The following is an 18,867-nucleotide window of genomic DNA, read 5'->3' as shown; positions in this document are numbered from 1 at the left end:
CATCCATCCACTTGCTTTATAGTTTGGGTCTGAAGGCTTGGTCCCCAGCCTGTGCAGTTGGGAAGTCATGGAGTGTTAAAAGGTGGGGCCTAGTAGGAGGAAGTTGGATCACAAGGCAGACCTTGAAAGGAACATTAAGATGGTGGCCTCTTCCTCTCTTTGCTTCTTGCTGCCATTAGCCGAGGAGTCCCTCAGTTACACCTCTCATGTGTTGCATGGGGCCACCACGAGTTTAATGCAACAGGGACCATGGCCTAGGACTCAAGATGACAAAGGAAAATAAACCTTTTCTCATTTAAGCTAATCTCTTGGGCATACCATGCACCCACCCAGGAGATTCCAGTCAGTGCCCTCTGGGGGCTGGCAGCAGTTCCTCAGGGAATATAAATGAGCAAGACACCTCCCCCCAAAATTAATGAACAGATGTTCATGCTTAACGATGGTGCTATGAACAGGTGTCTAGGCTGCTCTCTGGTGAGATGCCATTGGGCAGTGTCCTACAGAGGGAGGGGACTATCTCTGATGAGTCTGCTTGACATGTCTGAGAACATATCTCAATGTACCCAAAGAAACGATACTCTTGGAGGGTGTCAGGGATACAGTTGCCCACCTCACCTGCCTGCCATCATCCCACAGATGAACACTGAAGGTCCCTGGGTGCTGGGACTATACTGAGCCAGGCTTACAGAGAGACAGAATGTATGGGCCATGTCTCTGGGCTTCTAGTCCTTCTTAGTGACCTGGAGGGAGTTGACTTCTCAAGACCTGGAGCCACCTTCTGCCACCAACTTCCTAGCTTGCTCAAGGTTCTCTTAGTGATGTCCCTGAGCCTCTCTCATCCTGCTGGTGATTAACTGGGGAGAACTGGGGAAAGGGCGGTGTGGTAGCTAGTGTACTGGGCATGGTGTGGGGCTAAGTGGCCCCTAGTGCCTCCATTGCATTGGTCCTGAGTCCATTGCCCCGTCTTCAAGAATGTATCACCATGGAGCCTATCGACTCGCTCTGACCAGTTAGGGCCGGTTAAGCAGAAACCACATGGCCTCTGTGGTGGGATGGAGCCTTTGGCTCACAGACTCCCCCTGGATCCCAGGATGCAGCATCTTTCTGTGCCCTGCCTTTTCATCTGGCTTGGTCCTGCTCATGTCACAACACCTCGGTACTCAGGCAACAGCAGGAGTCTGCCTCCTGTCTAACCTGGCCCCGGCCTGTATTCCAAGCCCACTTCCTCCTATCCTGCCTCAGCATCAAGGCCACAGGCCTCGTGCCTGTGTTCAAGTGCTGCTTATAAGTAAAGCCCTTTTCTCTGCTCAGTAAGAGCCCACGGTCCACCTAGACCCGTCCACACTGCCATTCCTCTCAAGCTCCCCAACACCTTATTCTTGAACTAGTGCGCCCTTTCTCTGTCTCCAAGTTCTGCCTTTGTACACTTTGTGCTTTAAGAAAGTGTGTGTGTGTGTGTGTGTATGTGTGTACCTGTGTGTGCATGGGAGTGGGAGCTAGAGATCAATAGCTAGGGCTGGCCAGTTTGAGAACTCCAGGAATGCTCCTGTCTCTGCTTCCCCAGTGCTGGGATTAAAAGCACACACAACTGACTTTTTTTGTGGGACCCTGGGATCTAAAACAGCTCTTCACGTTTTTGTGGCAAGCACTTCACCTGCGTTCCCTCCCCAGGCCCCACTCTGTGCTCGAGCTCCATGCAGTCTCTGGACCTTTTCTGAGTCCCAGCTACAGGGACTGGGCTCAGGCTTCTGCCACCACCAGGGACCATTCAACTACACAGTAAGCAGCGTTTAGTTTTCTCCAGAGTGTGGTGCTGAAAGCTAGCCTCTGCTCAGGGTTGCTCACTCTGAAAGAGAAATGACTAGGGAAGCTGCATCCAGTGTAAGCTTGTCAAATCCTAGGTCCTCTTCCTGGAACTTTCCATGTAAATATGAACACATTGCTTTTCCACATAGGGGCGGTTGTCAGCCTCTTCCTGAAAGCTGGCTGTGTCTGCACTGTATCTGACCCAGGTTGGAACATGGCTCAGGACTGCACTTCAGGCTTCCCCCCAGCAGGGGGCAGTGGAGCAACCGATGCAAGCAGAGCCCAGAGCCCCACCCACGGGTTGGCTTCCAGGCTCTTCGCTGTTCTCTAGATCACTTTAGTGAACCTGTCAGCTCATGGAGGCTTAGAAAAAGATTTCTACCCTCTACCCAGTGCCCTTAAGGTGGTCCCCATGGAAGAGTACCAAAACCAAAACTGAAGCCATGCTGTTTAAACAGGAAGCTGCCCTCTTTGCTCTGTGCGTCTCAGAAATGCACCGTCCCAAGTACTCATGAACTCTCTACTTGGCATTGAGGACGGATGCCTTGACGCTCGGTAGCTTTCTTTCCCATCCGTCTTGGTCACCAAGGGATATTAGGGATGTGGTCAGCTGGCACCCTAACAACCACTGTAATGGGTGGGCTACAGGGCATCATGGGAACAGAGGTAGGTTCTCTTAAACATGCCAGAACTCACAGGCCCTGGGCTCCACTAGTTCTCTTTAGTTCAGAGCTTATGTGCAAGATCCCATACTGTGCTTGAAGTGCTTTTCCCTGAATGAACAGATAAGAGCATCTGAGGACAGTGCTCCTGGCACCAGAGTACCTTCTGGGCACACAAGAGCTCTCATGGCAGAGCTGCACAGAGATTCTTGACAGTCCCTTTCTGGGCCCAAGATCCTGTTTACACACTGCTCAGTATCCATGGGGGACTCCCAGCACGAAGCCTTGGCACTATGGAAACTGGTTTGTCACCATAGCATCTGGGAGGTGTAGTCAGGTGTCTACATTGAAGGTGGAGGGAGGGAAGGAAGGAGTGGGGACACAGGGCAGGGAAGAGAGATCCGGTTACTCTCAGTGGGCATTTACAGGGTACCATTGTGCATGCCCCACGCCCTGCAGATACCTCAGAGAAAACGAGGAAAAGAATGTCCTGTTTGAAGACGAATCTTTATCTTAGTTGCAGCATCTACCAGGGCCAGGCCTCCCTGCACAGCCAGTCAGCCCTGTCATCTTTTCAAACCTGTCCCACTGTGGCCTTCCGAGGTTGCCCCTTAACCGAGAAACCACCTCCCCAGCTGCCGCACCTTCTCCATCTTAGCCATGGTTTGTTCACAGGGTGGCCCACAGGACAGCTAGCTTTGTGGCCACTGCCACCTGGTGGCCAGGATCAAAAGTAAATTCTGTTCTGCAGTGGACCAGAGCTTAGCAATGACTGAAGGTGGTGACGTCCGGATGCCAGGCATAGAACACAGTCCTGAAGCAGCTGAGTCAAACTGGTCTTCCGGCAAGCTCCTGTGGGCTGGCGGCGAAGACGGCTCAGTGCTTAAAGTGCTCGCCTGGCCAGGGTGAGGACCAGGATGTGGATGCCCAGGCCCCATGTGGATGCTGAGTGATGCCACCACTGGAGGAAGGAAGCAACAGACTCTGTACTAAGTGGCTAGCTGCACTCTGAGAGACCCTGCCTCAGTGTCTAGAGAAGACAGCCACAGAGAAAGACAGTGTATTAGGTCTGGGCCTCCACCCACATCCTTCCCCCAAAGCCAAAACCAACTAATCTCGTTTTCTGAGTCACCCCTCAACAGAGGACAAACTGAAGGGCAGAAGGTCCTAAAAATTGCCCACCAAGGCCGGAGACATGAGGGCAGTGTCAGGACGGTGAGTGGGAGAAACGGTGGGGAGGAATGTCTGCAGTGGGCACCTGCTCCACAGAGGGTCTTCATACACAGCCTGGACGAAGGAAGAGGTCAATCTGGCCATTCGTGCATAGGTACCAAGGGGCTTTGAAAGGGCCACCTACCCAGTCACTTACCCACCTACCTGTCCTGCAAAACAGTCACGGAGCTGTCTCTGGCCTAGTAGCTGATGATGTCCCAGACAGAATTGGGCTGGGGGGGTCCACAGTGCAGTTTCTGACCCGATTCATCAAAATACAAATGGCTGTGAGGGTCATGTAGGGTAGAAGGGACAGTGATGCAGGACTCAGAGCTTCATCTGCCAGGATTCCTGGGCAGGAATGAGCCCGGTAAGTAGTCTGGGAATGGGCACCTCCCAATACTGGGAGATCTAAGGGTCAGACACCTGATGTCCAAAGTGCCCAGAGAGGGAGGGCATGAGCTCCTGAGCCAGAAAGGGGCCATGTGTCCCATTCACGACCCATGCTGTGCCTCCTATGGCCCAACACCAGCAGGCTCTGCTCTGTGCACCCCAGGATCCTACCCTGCAGCATGAACCCACCCACTTCTATAGATAGCTACATGGCTCGCTGATTCCCTGATTCTCTCAGGGACAGGCACCTCTCTGGTTTGGGGGTCTGATTTGCTCAACTCCCAGTTAACTGAGCAACAAGGTCCATCGATTTCAAAGCTATGGGTTCAGGAACACACCTGGACCTCCCAAGGTTGACCAGAAAACTGAGGGTGTAGGCATCCTCTGGTTTGTGACCTTTGCCCTGTTGGTGCGTGCTCATGCCTCTGAGGAGGACATCTGGTTCTCACAGCAGTTTGCATGCACAGCTCTTCTGACTAGTGTCTGGATATTTCCAGCTACACCTGGGAGGGCACTGCTGGTCACTAGTTTACCCAGTGCTACCTCTGCGCTCTCCTTCAGCACAGCACACGAGGGATGCTTATCAATAGAGAAGCTACGCGCCAGACTATACTGATGCGGTTGAGGTCCAGGACCTCCCACAGTATCAAGTCCTAGGTGAGCCCCTGTGCAATGACCAGAATGGGGCTGCAGGGCCTCCATGCCCAGGCCAAGGATCTGCTTCTCAAACAGGCTTGGGGGACCATGGGGACGTGACTGGAGTGGCTTCAAGAAGGGCTGGCCTGAGGCGGGACTGCTGTTTCACCTCATCCACTCAGATGTGGGCCCTCTGCCTTGGATAAGCAGCAGTATAACCGGCCTGACTAATGTCCACAGCTTACCTGAGTGAACACTAGTAGGTATTTGTGAAGTAAAACCCAGACACTTATGTATCCTAAGAACCGAATCTTGAAAAAGTTCTTGAGAACCTCTGGACTCTTGCACAAGCAGAATGTAACAAGTGTCACCTGTCAGAAACCAGCTAGCCAGTGAAACCAACTTCCTCTCCCTCCTCCCGCCTTCCTAGTCTCCACTGACAGCTGTCCTCCCCTCCTTCTGTAGGACTTTTAGCTTCACCCCATGGGAATGTGTGCATCCCTTCTTCCTAATCTGCTCTGTCACCTAAGTCACTTCAAGTTTCATGCAGGCTGCTTCAAAGGGCAGGTTTCATTTTTATTTATGACGCAGTAGTTTCCCACAGTCTATGTATATATGCATGTACATCTCTTTGTTAGTAACTCTTCAGTCGGCGAGCACTGTAGCTACTGTGATGTCACTAACACGTGTTTATGGGTTCTGCTGTCCTCTCTCCTTTGCTCGTACACCCAGTATTGGGGTCGTGGAGGAGGGAGGTGTCACACAGCAGTTTTACTTTAGCCTAAGTGACTTGCTGGCTGACACTTGGGTCTTAACATTTAAGAACCAAGATAGGGGCTGGGGATTTAGCTCAGTGGTAGAGCGCTTACCTAGGAAGTGCAAGGCCCTGGGTTCGGTCCCCAGCTCCGAAAAAAAGAACCAAAAAAAAAAAAAAAAAAAAAAAAAAAAAAAAAACCCAAAAGAACCAAGATAGCTGCTGCCTGGTCTCCGTTCCCAAGTTGCTTAAGGGCTAAGAATGCACACATTTATCTGCTTCCTCTTCCCCTCAAGTGGGCAGCACCTGACCCGCGCTGTCCCTAGGCCTTCCTTCCTGGCAGGCAGTTTAGCAATATACTCTCTGGGCTGTTCCTGCTCCACTTCTTGAAACACCATGGCTTTAGTATCAAAACTTTCAGGAGAAAATGTCTCTGGTTATCAGAAGCCACAATAGTAATCTACCAGGTCCTGGTCTCTGGTGGCGATGTCTACACTTACAGGAGATCCGATGTGTGTAGTCTCTTGGAGAAACCCGGGGAGCAGTGGTTTTTGACTGTCCTCACACCGAAACCCTTTTATTCAGGTTCCTCTTGTTATGGTGACCCCCACCCCACACACCATAACATTTCTTTGCTACTTGGTAACTGTAATTTTACTGTTGCAAATCATAACTGTAATTATCTGCTATGCAGGATACCTGGTATGCCACACCTGTCAAAGGGTTGTTTGACTCCCAAAGGGGTCATGAGCCACTTTCCCTACAGGGTCTGTGACACCTAGAATCTGGAAAATTCTGAAGGTGGTTCCAACCTCTCCTTAGCAGGCAGGGGATTCTTCCCTGCATATCCTAATGGTATAGGTTGAGCGGTGGATATGGGTAGCAATAACTTGGTTTTAAAGAGCAAGGGGATTGGCTAAGGCAGCTCTTCCTCCCAGAAGCACAGACCTGTCTCCAGAAACTGTTCCAGGGGGATAAGCAAGCCAGACAACAGGGAGCAGCAAGCTTGCTCCCCCGATGCTTCTCCCATGGCTGTCTGCAGTGCCCCACCCATACCCTCCAGGGCCCATCTCCAGTGCCCCACGCACACTCCAGAATGAGACAGGGCACTGACCAACACACAGGGTGCTGTAGTGTAGCTTGGTTTTATTTATGTCCACAAATATTTCAAAAAAATTACAAAATACTCAAATGGAGAAAACACAGAAGTCACGATTTTCTGGGTGTCTACTGTTTACACTGTGTTATCTCATTGCGAACTACTCATATATACATTTAGCTCCGAGATCTAAAGAAATGCAGCGATCAGAATGTCCGCTCGCTCCACTGCAGTGAGACGTGAAGCTCAACCTTGACGACACTGAACAAGATACGTACAGAACACGGAAAGCAAACCCAAACTTCAAATCAAAGCAAGGAAAATCCAAAAGGAAGCCAAGAGGCCAGGCTTCAAAGACGCCACAAAGGTCCAGGGCCTCCAAACGAACTGCTGTCAGTCACGGAGAAATGAAGGCTCTCAGCGCTTCACCTTGGGACAGGGGAGAAACCCAGAACTAATAGGGAAACACTGCCAGACAGATTTCAAGTACAGACTTCAAAGTACTTCACTCTTTCTCTTTGGAAATGGGTACTAGAAAGGAAATAAAGGGTTAACTGAACGGCAGACTCAGTTAAAAGGGGAAGGAGGTGGTGGCGTGGGACAGAAAGGACCTGCCTGTCCAGATCCTGTGGGGGTCTTCCTCAGTCCAGAGGGCTGGAGGGCAGGCAGACCATCCGGAGGCCATGTCACCAACCCCAGAGGAAAAAGATGCCTTCATGCCAAGGCGGCCAGAAGGTCTGATGACAAAAGGTTAATTTGAGCTTGCCTCCTATGAAGAACCAAAATTAAGGCAGAAATGGAATGAGAAAAACAAAGTTAAAAAACAAAACAAAAAAGCTACAAACATCTCCAACGGACAAATGGATCCTAGTTGCCCCATGCATGGCTCAGGGAGCATGAGGCTCTGCCACCTGAGTCAGAGCCTGGAGCGGAGTGAATGCCAGCTGAACCACACACACTTCTCTCCACAGGGCCAGGACACACCTCGTCTGCTGCCATCGATGGTCCTTGACTAGCTAGCTGTTTCTAAATGCAACCACTGCATTCCAGAGTCCAAGGGAGGGTCACAGCTCTGGTAGGAGAACTCCATCAGGGACAGCGGGGCAGGAGTCAGTTCTGCTCCGAAGGCCTGCTGGAGAGGACTTCCCAGGGGAACCTGCTTCAACCAGGACCTTAATTCCTATTCCAGGAGGAAACGCAGGACACAGCTTCCTGCACAGCCTGCTGCATAGCCCTGAGCACAACCATACAACCATAGTGACCCTAGGGGGTTCCTCACTCTGAAGTCTCTCAGTCTGTGGCTGGCACGGCTTGGCGTGGTGACATGCACATGAGCAGACTCTAACATTCCTTTGGCAAGCACATGGCATAGGTCTTTCATGTGCTGGGTACTGCATCATTTTCTTGAGCTTCCTAGAATGTTTATGACAATTTATCTAGAACAATCAAACATGTGCATAACACTCTAGGGAAACTTATCATCAGACACATACACATAAACATGCGCTTTCTATACCAGACACAGGACAGTGGGGACACCAGGGAACAGAGTCAACACTGAACCCCTATGAATGAGGAAGGAGGCTCGCTCAAACACGCCTGCCACTGCACATGCGAGGGACAGACAGAAATGAAATCAAAGCAGCAAAACAAAGAGCCTGTAACACTGTCCCTGCCAACCCTTGGGTGCTCACTGCTGTGACCAAACCTAGTCCCAAGCTCCTGCCTGCTTCAAACTAGAAACAGAAACGCCCATCTGTTCCCTTTAATTAAAGGGATAATTATATATAACTTTTTATTAAAAAATCAACTCTGTATTCTGTCAATAGCTGGTAGGAATTCACACTTTGTGACATGGCTGGAAAAAATAGATCAGAATAGTCGTCTGTGGACAGAAAAAAAGACTTCTAAAATTATTTATTTACAGATGTAAAAAGCCATGCTGCAGAACTGTCTCAAATTATGAAGATTTCCTACAATGTAGTAAAATAAAAGATTTTTTAAAAATTATAGCTCTTGGATTTCAAACTCATACGCCGCCTCTTTGCAAACCCCGTGGGTTCCAGAGCCCACGTGCCTCAGTGTCTGCGCGCACAGTGAAGGGTGTGAACGGACTCTAGCACCTACTGAGAAATCAAGGAAAAGAGAACTAAAGCCAAACCCCAAGATCGCAGGTACGTTTTCTGGGTGTCAGTCCAGCCCAGGACACGCCGTTTCTGGGGGACTGTCATGCAGGGAGACCTCAACTGGTCTCAGGAAATCCTCTCAACAAACAAACACTACTATGCAGATGTGTTTTTAGTTGTGGGTTTAAATATAGAGAAATCTTTAGACGATATTCCTCTTTGCTCTTGCAGCGCCTACTAGATGTAAAAGTCCTGTTTCTGCCCCCTAGAACTGGGGTTTCCACAGCAGCATAACAAATAAATAACTTATAACTGCTTGTCTCCTTCCTTCTTCAGTCGACTGGAGAGAGAGGAGAAAACAGAAGAGTAGACATCAGGACGTGCTAGGTGATGCAGGAGGGACCCTGCAGCACAGGCAGAGCTGGCCAATCCGTCTGCTTATGGGTTCCACCCACCCAGCAGTCTCTCATATAGCCAAGGCATGCTTGCATGCATCCCTCCCTCTCACCTCACCTGTAATAATCCTCCTGACTGGGTAGATGGCCACCATGCATGTGTGGATGTCCATGCAGCCACTGCTGCTCCATGGCTAGTCTCTGCAGCTCTGCTGACTGGGCATGCATGGCCTGAAGCTGGTGGGCCGCTGACATGGGGGGTGGAATAGCCCCAGGCAGGTCTCGGGGGTAGGGGGTGCCTGCCAAGCGCAAAACAGGCTCTGCTACAAAAACAAGTCAAGGGAGCCATGACCAGAGCAACCAAGACAGACCAGGAAGGAGGGGAGAAAGCCTGCTCAGCAGAGCACCCACCTAGCAAAGGAAGCTGAGCCAGCCCTTCCCAGGCTCCACAGAGTCCCTCCCAGGGGCGGGGCTGTTCAGTAGAGCCCCCAGGCCAGAAGGAGGCTCATACTAGGGGCTCCAGGACCTGACTCCCAGACCTTGCCTGCCCCCTTCTCCTCCCTATACCTCAAGCTGCCTGTCAGGTGCCTGTCTGCTGTCCTCTGTAGCCCAGGCAGCCCGGGCTCCTGCCAGGCTATCTTGCTGTGCACTGATGGCCTTTGCACTTCAAGCCCTGCCCCGCAGTCTACCTGCCGCTGTGCAGCAGTCAATGAAACTGCTGATCTGGCCCCACCCAGCTTCTATTTGGAACCCCATGTCCTCCTCCAAAGACTTCTTACCAAAAACTGGGTGGCGTAGCATCTCGTGCTCGTGGGGGGGCTGTCCAAGTAGAGGATTGGGGAGGGTGCCCGGAGGGTAGGGGAAGCGAGCTAAGTGAGGGCCAGCAGTCAGGGGGTCAACCAGGGGGTGAACTGGGCCTGCTGAACCTAAAAAAAAAAAAGACGCAGGTCCAGATGCAGCAGGTGCATGGCTCTGGCGCTCTTTCCTTTCTGCACTTCCACCCAAGCTGGCTCTCGCTCATGAGGACGGAGTACCACCCGGATGCAAAGAGTCCTGGCCTCCTCTTGGGGAGCACAACAGTAAGGCAGAGTGTACAGAGCTCAGCCCTGACCAGCCATTTCTTGCCACCATGCCTAAGACTGCTGAGCACTGAGCTCTTTGTTTGAGAACCCAGCATAGGTGGGCGCAGCCTTATCTCCTCAGGTCACAGCCAGGAGCCCCATACTCTACCTGGGGTATTCACTCCTGGGTCCCTGGTGAGGTAACATTCTACCTCAGGCCTTCCATGGGCCCCTCCAGCTGTTCACACTGGCTTCCTCTCACCCCTTGGGGACCTGTTGCAGTAGCCTTCTGATCTCAATGCTGCCCCACTTTTGGGACTCATGGCCAGCCTCCCTCATAACCAACTCCATGAAGCTTTGAAGGGAGTGGTTGGTGCCTCCTGTGCCTACCTCTGCTGCAGACCAGTCTTCCCACAGCCATCCAGAGAGTGGACCTTCAGGACTGTGCTTGGCTGGCTATCAGTTCAAAGCTAGCAGGAGTCCTGTCCTCTACCCTCCCATCCCATTGTGGGAAGAGGCATTTTCTTTAGGCAGCCCAGTGCGTACACCCAGACTTGGTTGGCTCTGAAGGCCCCAAGAGCCTTGATCTGCTGTCTTCTACCCACAGCAGAGGGCTAGGCTTCCCCAGAGGCTTCTCTGCTCTAGCAGGCCCAGGAATAGCAGCTTCGAGACTCACTGCTCAGGGAAGCCCGTAAGTGTGATTCTCAGACAGAAGCTGCCTTCCAGCCTTGCTCCTGAATTGGGTACACACCTTGGTGGAGAGGATCCTGCTGGTGGAGGTGGAGGTGGGAGTGGATGTGTGAATGCTGGTGGTGGTGTGGAGTAACATTGAACATCTGCAGTCGTGCCAGGGGGTCGCTGGTGAGTGACGCCATACGCTCGGCATGGATGCGCTCAGCTGCCAGTCTGTCTGGGTAACTCATCTCAGGCCGCAGCTGAGGACCTGCTAGCGCCAGTCTCTCCCGCTCCAAAGGGTTGAGGCCCGGGTGGAAAGAGGCAAAGGGGTGGGGGCCAGCTGCAGGAGGGATGGTGAGGGCGCTGTGCCGGGCAAAATGCTCCATGGGGTTGGTGGCTGGGTGCAGGGGGTCCAGCTCTGGGGGCTTCACCTCAAAGCCTGGCTTCATCCTCTCCCGCAATTCCCGCTCCCGGATCTCGCGCTCTCTGATCTCACGTTCTCGGAGCTCCCGCTCCCGGATGGTGGGGTCAACATTGTACAGGCCAGGCATGTGGTAGGCCAGGAGGGGGTCGGTGGGATTGAGGGGCATGTAGAAGGGGTGGTTACGGTTGGTGGGAGACATGACATGTGGCCGAGCATATTCGCTCAGTGTCCGGAGGGCAGGTGTGTCAGGCCCAATATATGGGGGCACAGCAGCAATTGTGGTCGGTGGTGGCTCGAAGGAGGGTCGCATGTGACCTGGACCACTGAGCTGAGGGTCACTAAGACGGCCTTCATGTGCTGAGCTAGAAGCCTTCTGCTGAAGAAAAGAGGGTGTGAGGATGGGTGCCAAGCCATCTGGGACTAAGACTGGTGCTCACTACAGAGGTAGGCTAGGCCCGTGCCCTGTTCCAGTGTCAGGCCAATTTAGTCCCTTCACCCGAACATAGTGACAAGGGACCTTTGCCAGGCCCAGACTCTACTACAGCACTCTGTTCTGTGCCTGCCTGCAGCTCTCCTTGTACCGAGGGTGGGTGCCTGTGTGCACTTGTGAAAACAGTTACAGCTGTGTATGTATGCCCCAGGGAGCCCAGCAGGCTATGTGTGAAACCTATTCTGATGGAAGTTTCCAATGCTGCCACTTCTAGATGCGGCATCCCCACCCCTCCTGATCAAGCAGGTACCAGATACCCCAGCCCACAGGTGGGCTTCACAGCACAGCAGGATGCCTCTGTACACAGGGGTCCTAAATCAGCCCCCTTCCTGTTTCTCTGACACCTTGGGATTAAGGAGGAGGCACAAATCTATAGGCTGCAAGGAAAGGACAGGCCCATCGGTCAATCGAGTCACAATCATGGCTGCCGGGCAATGGCTTAGAGTCTTCAGAAAGTCTAGAGAACACACCAACAGCCTGGGATCCATGCTAGCCACCACCCCTGGCTGAGGACACTGTTTCCCTGTTTGTCAGCACCCTTCAGGACTCACAGCAGCGCGCTCTGCTTCCCGTTCCCGCTCTCTCTCCCGCTCTCGCTCTTTTTCCTTCTCTTTCTCTCGCTCTCGTTCCTCTCGGGCTTTCTGTTCAGCCTCCCGCTTGGCCTTCTCAATGGCCTCCTCCCTCTTCTTGGCTAGTTTGGATCCAGCCAGAGGCATGAAGTACAGGTCTGTCCGTGCACACGAGTTGTAGCCCCGGTCCAGGTGTTTGTAGAACCTAGAGAGGTGGCAGCTCTGGTTGGGGCTCCTGCTGAAGGCTGCGCCCTTCCTCGCCTCCACCAAGTCCATCCACACCCAGCTGGGCCCAGGAACCAGTACCTGGCAGACTGGCTAGCATGGCTGGGGGTGTCCACTACAGTAGGCTCAGGGGATGGGCTCCTGGGGGGTGGAGGAGGGCTCTCTGGCTCCTCGGCTTCATCCAGAGCCTCTTCCTTGATCTGCACAGCAGGGAGTGGGCAAGATGGCGCCCCTGGAACATTGCCTCCAGAAGACACAGCAGCAGAGCAGGGTGGCTGTGATGAGGAGCTGGGCCCCGCAGGAGGGGTGGAAGTGGGGGGGCAGGAGGGTGGGGTGATGGGAGGGGGGCCTCCAGGTACAAAAGGGTGCTGGGGGAATGGGGATTGCGAGGGCACCTGGTGGAGGCCGCCAGTGGTAGGGTGGGAGGCAGCAGGGGGTGGGAGGCTCTGACTCTGGGTCAGCCCAGGGGGCTGGGCGGGTGAAGAGGGCAAGGGCTGGCTCTGAGGCATAAGCTGTAGGGGTGGAGGGTGGGCTGAGGGAGGATGGTGTGTGGACAGTGAGCTGAGGGGCTTCAGGGCTGGTGGGGGTGGCAGATTGGCATTCATTGAGAAGGGGGAGGGGCCTGAGAGGTGAGGCGGATGTTTGTGGGCCTGTGGTGCTGGAAGCTGGGGAATTGGTGTGGTGGGTGGGGGTTTGATGTGAGGCATGGCTAACGGGGCAGGAGGCAAGGGCTGTTCCCTTGGGGGCTGTTGAGGCTGCAGTGCCGACTGAGAGGCTGGAAGCTGTATGGTGCTGTGAGGATGGGCTGCTGCTGGGGAGGGACCCAGAGGGCCCTGACCTTGGGAGGACTGGGGAGTCAGTCCAAAGGGCTGAGGAGGTCCTGGGTGCTGTAGTAGGGGTCCAGTCTGTAGGCTGTGAGGGCCAGGAGGGCCCTGACCATGCAAGGAGGGCTGGGGGTGAGGTTGTGCAGAGTTCTGGCTAGGTGGTGCAGTCATAGGCTGCAGTGGAGGATGAGGTGAGGGCAGCCGAGGGGGATGCAGGGTGGGCGTCTGCTGGATGAGGGTGTGGGCTGCAGGTGCCACTGTAGACTGAGTCTGGTTAGGGGGCTGTGAGGTTGCAGGGGAGCCCTGTGGAGGGACTGTAGTAGCAGAGGGTGTAGGCCCTGGGGTGGGAAGCTGGGTTGTCCCTGGAGGGGCTGTGGAGGGAGCAGAGGCAGCCCCACTGGGAGCTTGCAAGGCTGGAGGCTGGGTCTGCAACATCTGCTGCTGTGCTGATGAGTCCGAGTCGCTCTCATTATCTTGAGGGCTGGGGATACTGGGGGACGTGCTGCGATTATCCTGGTCGATGTCTTTTGGGTCACTGCTGCCCTCATCATTGACACTGCGACTGTCGGAACTCTCCCCCTCACCTTCAGAGGGAGAGTTAGGGCGGCTGATCTCCTAAGGGCAGAGAACCAAGAGATGGAGCCCACTAGAAAGCGGCTCTGCCACTGCTTGTGTGGACACAACTATGGTCTGTGCAGAGGCGGCAGGGGGCTCCGCTCTTGCCTGGACAAGGCAGGGTCCAAACTCTCTCTCCTGAAGTTAGGCACTGCCTTCCCCAGGAGAACCTGAGCTTCTGTGTGGTGGTGGTGGGGTGTCAGGGTGTCACCGAAGCCTCACCTGGGTCTTTGTCTTTTTGGAGGTGGCCCTGTCAGTGTCTTCTGTGTCGGAGGCCACCTTCTCCCGCTGGCGCTTGGTGTTCTTCAGAGGGGACGCAGCCTCTTCCTTCACTTTCTGCGGGGAAGCACAAAGGGTGAGTCTGTGGGCACTGTTCCTCATTCTGAAGCAAGGGTGTCCTCCAAAGGGCCAGCGAGGGCCCAAAGGAGCCCTTCCAAACACTCCATTCTGTATTTTGGGGGCCTTGGCAAACTTGTGGCAGAAGACCCTATTTTTCTAGGACCCAGGCCTCCATCCGCAGCCCCTAAACCAGGGAAATGTCAATGCCCAGGCGGGAGCGAGGGACCAGGAAGCTTGCACTGTTCCCTCAGCCCCTGACCTTGGCCGACTTCTTCACAGCCTCTGCTTTGCTGTCATTGCTGGAAGTGCTGGCAGCGCTGGGGGAGTTCCGGCCACTGGATCGCACGTCCTCATTGACAGGTGAGGCGCGGCCATCAGGACTGGCAGGCTGCTTCTTCCGACCACTGCGGAGTGTAGACATCTGCCCTCCAAAGCCGAAGGACAGTGAGCATGGATTCCCAGGCCCCACAGATGCCCACCTAAGTCTAGTCATTGGCCAAGGAAGATAAACTGTAAACTCACTCAAACCCAGAAAACACATCCTGAGGGAATGAGCAGGGGGCTCTGAGGGCTCAGGAGAAGTGGGTTGACTGTCCATGCTCACCAAATCACACCACAGAACATTTGTGGAGTTAATCAAACAGGACAGGAAGCCACCCAATTAGACACTGCAGTTTAGCTCTCACAGATGCCTGGCTTGCAACACACCCCTGTAAAGCCACAGGGCTCAGCTGAGGTCAGGATACAGAAGGGTGGGCCGTTCTATCCACCTGCCGCCTACCAGAAAAGCCCTCAGAGAGGTCAGTGCTGGAGAGAAAGATCCCTCAGTGTTCACTGCCTCAAGCATCAAAGACCCTCCTGTGGTCTTAGACACACCCGACCTCTGTTAAACAAAGCAGTGGCCATTCCTGTGTTCCCCCACCCTACAAACAGTTTCTTGGCTGTCCTGGACTTCACTCTGGAGACCAGGTTGGCCTCAAACTCAGGAGATTGTCTTGTCTCTGCCTCCTGAGTGCTGGGATTAAAGGTGTGTGCCACCACTTGTAGCCAGGTTAGGCCTGAATTGATTTTATGGCCATCACTCTGCCACAGCTTCCCAAGCGCTAGGATTATAGACATGAGCCACCATGCCTAGGCGGACAAATCCTCACTAAAGAACCTATGCAAAAACACGGGATCAAATGCTGGAAACACCACCTGCAAAGTTAGAAATATGCCCACTGGAGGCAAGTGGCCTATGTGCCTATGTTCTGAGGGACTTGGGGGCGCTGGCACTACGTTATAAACACCAGTGAGCTTTCTGAACAGCAAGTTCCCTAAACACACCACGCCCCAAAGCCCAGAGGCGAAGCTACTTACTGGCTTCAGGGAGAGCAGTGCGCAAGAGCTAGTGTGTTTCTGCCTAAACCAACTTACTGAGCCCCGAGCCCAGGCCCCCAGCTCACCGAGCCCCGACTCCGCCGAGTCCTCATGCTATGCTTCCCACTGAGCCCATCGTCCTCCTCCTTGACAGGCTTGAACATGAAGGGCGGGGGGTCCACGGGCTTCTCGATGGGTGGCAGCTCACCGTACTTCTTGAAGTGGATGCGGCAGTCTGTGCACAGCAGGATGTTTTCTCGGCCCCCGTGGTGCCAGTCTTTGGAGGCTACATGAGGGTAGGGGACGTGGGAAACCATCTCTGTGTCTGGGGATATCTGAACAGAGGGGCCCTTTTGTGGGCTCCCCTGACCCTGAGTCACGAGAGTGACTCAAAGTATGAGCTTGGATAGATGCCTGTTCCCTAAAGCTGATGAGGAGATCACTGGTCAGTCCCATGTAGCCACCGCAGGAACAACAGAACCCTCCCTCATCTTGTATGAGTCCTTCCTACCAGTAAGTAAGTACAGTCCTGACTGCTCACCGGGAAGCAAGTCAGAAGAGAGGGTCGAGTTTCCCAAGCACAACCCAACACCAAGTCAACCACTGCCTGCTGCTTTTCCATCAGCACAGTCTGAGCCTGGCAGCCCAAGGCCTCGCCTGGCCCTGGAATGAGCACCTGCCCCCTGCACCGAGGGCACCCGAGGCCACTTACTGGTGGTGAAGCAGTGCCGGCAGGCGTACCCCTTCAGCTCCTGCTCGCTGTCCTCACTGTCAAAGTCATCCTCACTAGCCGAACTCAGATCCACTGTACAAGGTGAGCAAAAGTGGAAACAGAAGAGACGCCATCATGTTCCGCTGGGAGTGCGACCAGCAGTGAACTAACCACACAGACTGAATGAGCATCTGTCACAAAGGCCCATTTCTAATTCCTCAGGCGCTGTCACCAGAGCAAAGAGCTTGCATGTGTGAGGGGTAGTACTCAAGCTCCTGCCCTGCCAGGAGGCTGATGTCATGCTGGAGTCCTGGGGTGGCCAGCACGGGTGAGTCCGGTGAGTCTGGGGTGGTAGCCGTGCACCCACAGGACTGTCTGCCCTCGTCCATCTGCGCGGCCTGGGAGTCTCTTATGAACCTAGATGGCTGCTGGCCCGCACAAAGCAAACACAGAACACTGGTGCCTCAGGGCAGTGTTCAGGGCTGGGGCAGAACTGTAAAGCACTACTGTTTCAGTCTAGTTGGTAGGGGCCAAAACCCACAGGGCCTCCCTGTTTTATTAGAATGAATGTCACACTAGGACTAGGAAGCTAAGCTTGGTAAAGCAAACAAAAGAAGAAAGCGGAGGGTCAAGCTTATATTTTACAAAATGTGAAAGAATGGTGAAATTTATTAGAAATACTTAAATGTAAGAATAATTTTTAAACTCTCCCACAATTGTCAGTTTGTCAGCACTAATGTACAAACATGTACACGCTAACACACAAACCACACCATACAAATCCCTGGCTCACCAGTTCACAGGCTTAGAGCTGGACACAGATATGTCTGCATGTGCGCAGTCTCTTACTACCCTTGGCAGCGCCAAGATACCCCACTTACAGAATTCACTGGAAGGAGGTCTGGAGGGCGTGTTGACAGGGGTGGACGCTGTGCGAGTCTTAATTCTTCTGAACACAGCCTGCCTGCGGTGCCGGCGGTGGGCACGGGAGCTGGCTGCCTCTGGTGTTTTCTTCCAGTAGTAATAGAAGGTAATCAGTTCCCCCTGCAAGACAGAGGGGCAGCTGTCAGTGTGCACCCGCAGTCTCCCTGTCCTCTCGTCTTCCTGAGCAGGGTAGCAGTACCCCAGAGTGAGGCTTGACGGTCCCGTCCTGCAGCCCAGCAGAGTATGACCTCACACCAGGAACCCAGACTATCCAAGAGACTAACAGGAAATACGGTTCCCACTTGCAGGGAGCTGTTGTGAGTATGCAAGCTGAGTGTGTCCTGTGCATACGGAAGCATCTGCACAGCACCCAGTGAAATCACAAGTATGTGAGGGGGTGCTCACTACCTCAGAGACAGTTATCAGAGACCACAGGTGAGCTGTTGGGAGCCAGGGCCAGGAGACAAACTGCTTTCTTCTATCGCCCTTGATCTTAATGGGCACACTGCGCAAACTAGCAGGAAACCCCTGAGGCCTAGCAAAAGAAGACAGAGCGACTGACACCCTTCACATACTAAGCCTTCCTGAAAACTGCAGCGTCAGGGTATGGGAGCACCATGGCAGCTGTATGCTGGGCTGCACTGTTACCTGTCTCCCGCACAAAGAGCACTTTCACCTAGCAGAGGCTGGCTAACGACAAACTTTAAAAAATAAAGTTTAAAATTTATTAAGTATACAAAATAATGGATTTAAAAAACCATTTTTATAAAGTGCTATTTCTTAGAAAGAACCCGGGAGAAGTCTCTGCCTTAGTCTTAATGAACCAGCAGAGCAGGAGCAGGCTGCTCGCTGGTCCTGGAGCCCTGCTTACTCTCTCCATCTGATACTCTGTGTCAGGAATGAGGTGACCAGGAACAGAAGAGGCAAAGCTGTTTTCTTGGGAGCCAGGTTCTAAGAGCCAGGAAGATAAGTAGGAAAACCAGGCAGAGATGTCTGGAGAGCATGTACAAATTCTTGAGACTGAGAGGACCAGTCACAGCAGGCTGCTCCAGCACCGAGATCACAAGCAGGCACCACCACACCTGGCTTTCTCCTGTGGCATCTGGGAGCAGACTCTGCTTCTCATGTTTGCATGGCAATGCCCCAGGTGTCAGTACTTGGTTTTTTGAGACAGGGTCCTACTGTCTGGCCCAGGTTGACCTCGAACTCATGACCCTCTTGCTTCCAACATCAGAGTTCTATGAATATAGAAGTAGGCTGCCATGCCTATTGCCAGATCCTTAATGGGGTCTATGAAGCAGGACCTGACTGACCTACCCATCTCATGAAGCTGTGGATGTGCTTCACCCTAACGGGTCAATACTAACAAATTTCACTTACCACCAATGCTGCACAATCAAACACTGTCCCAGGCTGGGGAGGTCAGGGAGCTTCCACCGGAGCCTAGAACACCCATGCCTGGATCTATGCACCCCAGCTCAGTCCCACCTAGTACTTGATCAGCACTTGATCAGTACTCCCTAGAACAGTAAGGGAGACTCAGGAAAACCGCCGGGGGCTTTCTGAC

General features: G+C 53.5%; 1 protein-coding gene across 10 annotated transcripts in view; it reads right to left on the bottom strand.

The window, feature by feature from the left end:
* Window positions 1-6,589: 6,589 nt before the first annotated feature.
* Rere (arginine-glutamic acid dipeptide repeats) overlaps window positions 6,590-18,867 on the bottom strand; it is a 331,790-nt gene continuing 319,512 nt past the window's right edge. For 7 of the 10 annotated variants that reach the window (XM_008764198.4, XM_008764201.4, XM_063287069.1 and 4 more), the window contains 11 exons: window positions 17,258-17,420; window positions 16,377-16,469; window positions 15,751-15,950; window positions 14,565-14,726; window positions 14,189-14,302; window positions 12,609-13,966; window positions 12,285-12,507; window positions 10,896-11,619; window positions 9,863-10,009; window positions 9,202-9,406; window positions 6,593-9,028 (listed from right to left, as the gene is read on the bottom strand). In XM_008764198.4, coding sequence (XP_008762420.1) covers window positions 8,995-9,028; window positions 9,202-9,406; window positions 9,863-10,009; window positions 10,896-11,619; window positions 12,285-12,507; window positions 12,609-13,966; window positions 14,189-14,302; window positions 14,565-14,726; window positions 15,751-15,950; window positions 16,377-16,469; window positions 17,258-17,420 — 3,423 coding nt within the window. In that variant the 3' untranslated portion in view covers window positions 6,593-8,994. Of the gene's footprint in view, window positions 9,029-9,201; window positions 9,407-9,862; window positions 10,010-10,895; window positions 11,620-12,284; window positions 12,508-12,608; window positions 13,967-14,188; window positions 14,303-14,564; window positions 14,727-15,750; window positions 15,951-16,376; window positions 16,470-17,257; window positions 17,421-18,867 lie in introns of all 10 variants that reach the window. The other 3 variants (NM_053885.2, XM_006239438.5, XM_008764200.4) reach the window with 3 other exon arrangements.

The sequence above is a fragment of the Rattus norvegicus genome, chromosome 5 (genome assembly GCF_036323735.1).
Source record: "Rattus norvegicus strain BN/NHsdMcwi chromosome 5, GRCr8, whole genome shotgun sequence".
Lineage (NCBI taxonomy): Eukaryota > Metazoa > Chordata > Mammalia > Rodentia > Muridae > Rattus > Rattus norvegicus.
Note: the sequence above shows the minus strand (reverse complement) of the source record. Positions and strands in the feature narration are given on the sequence as shown.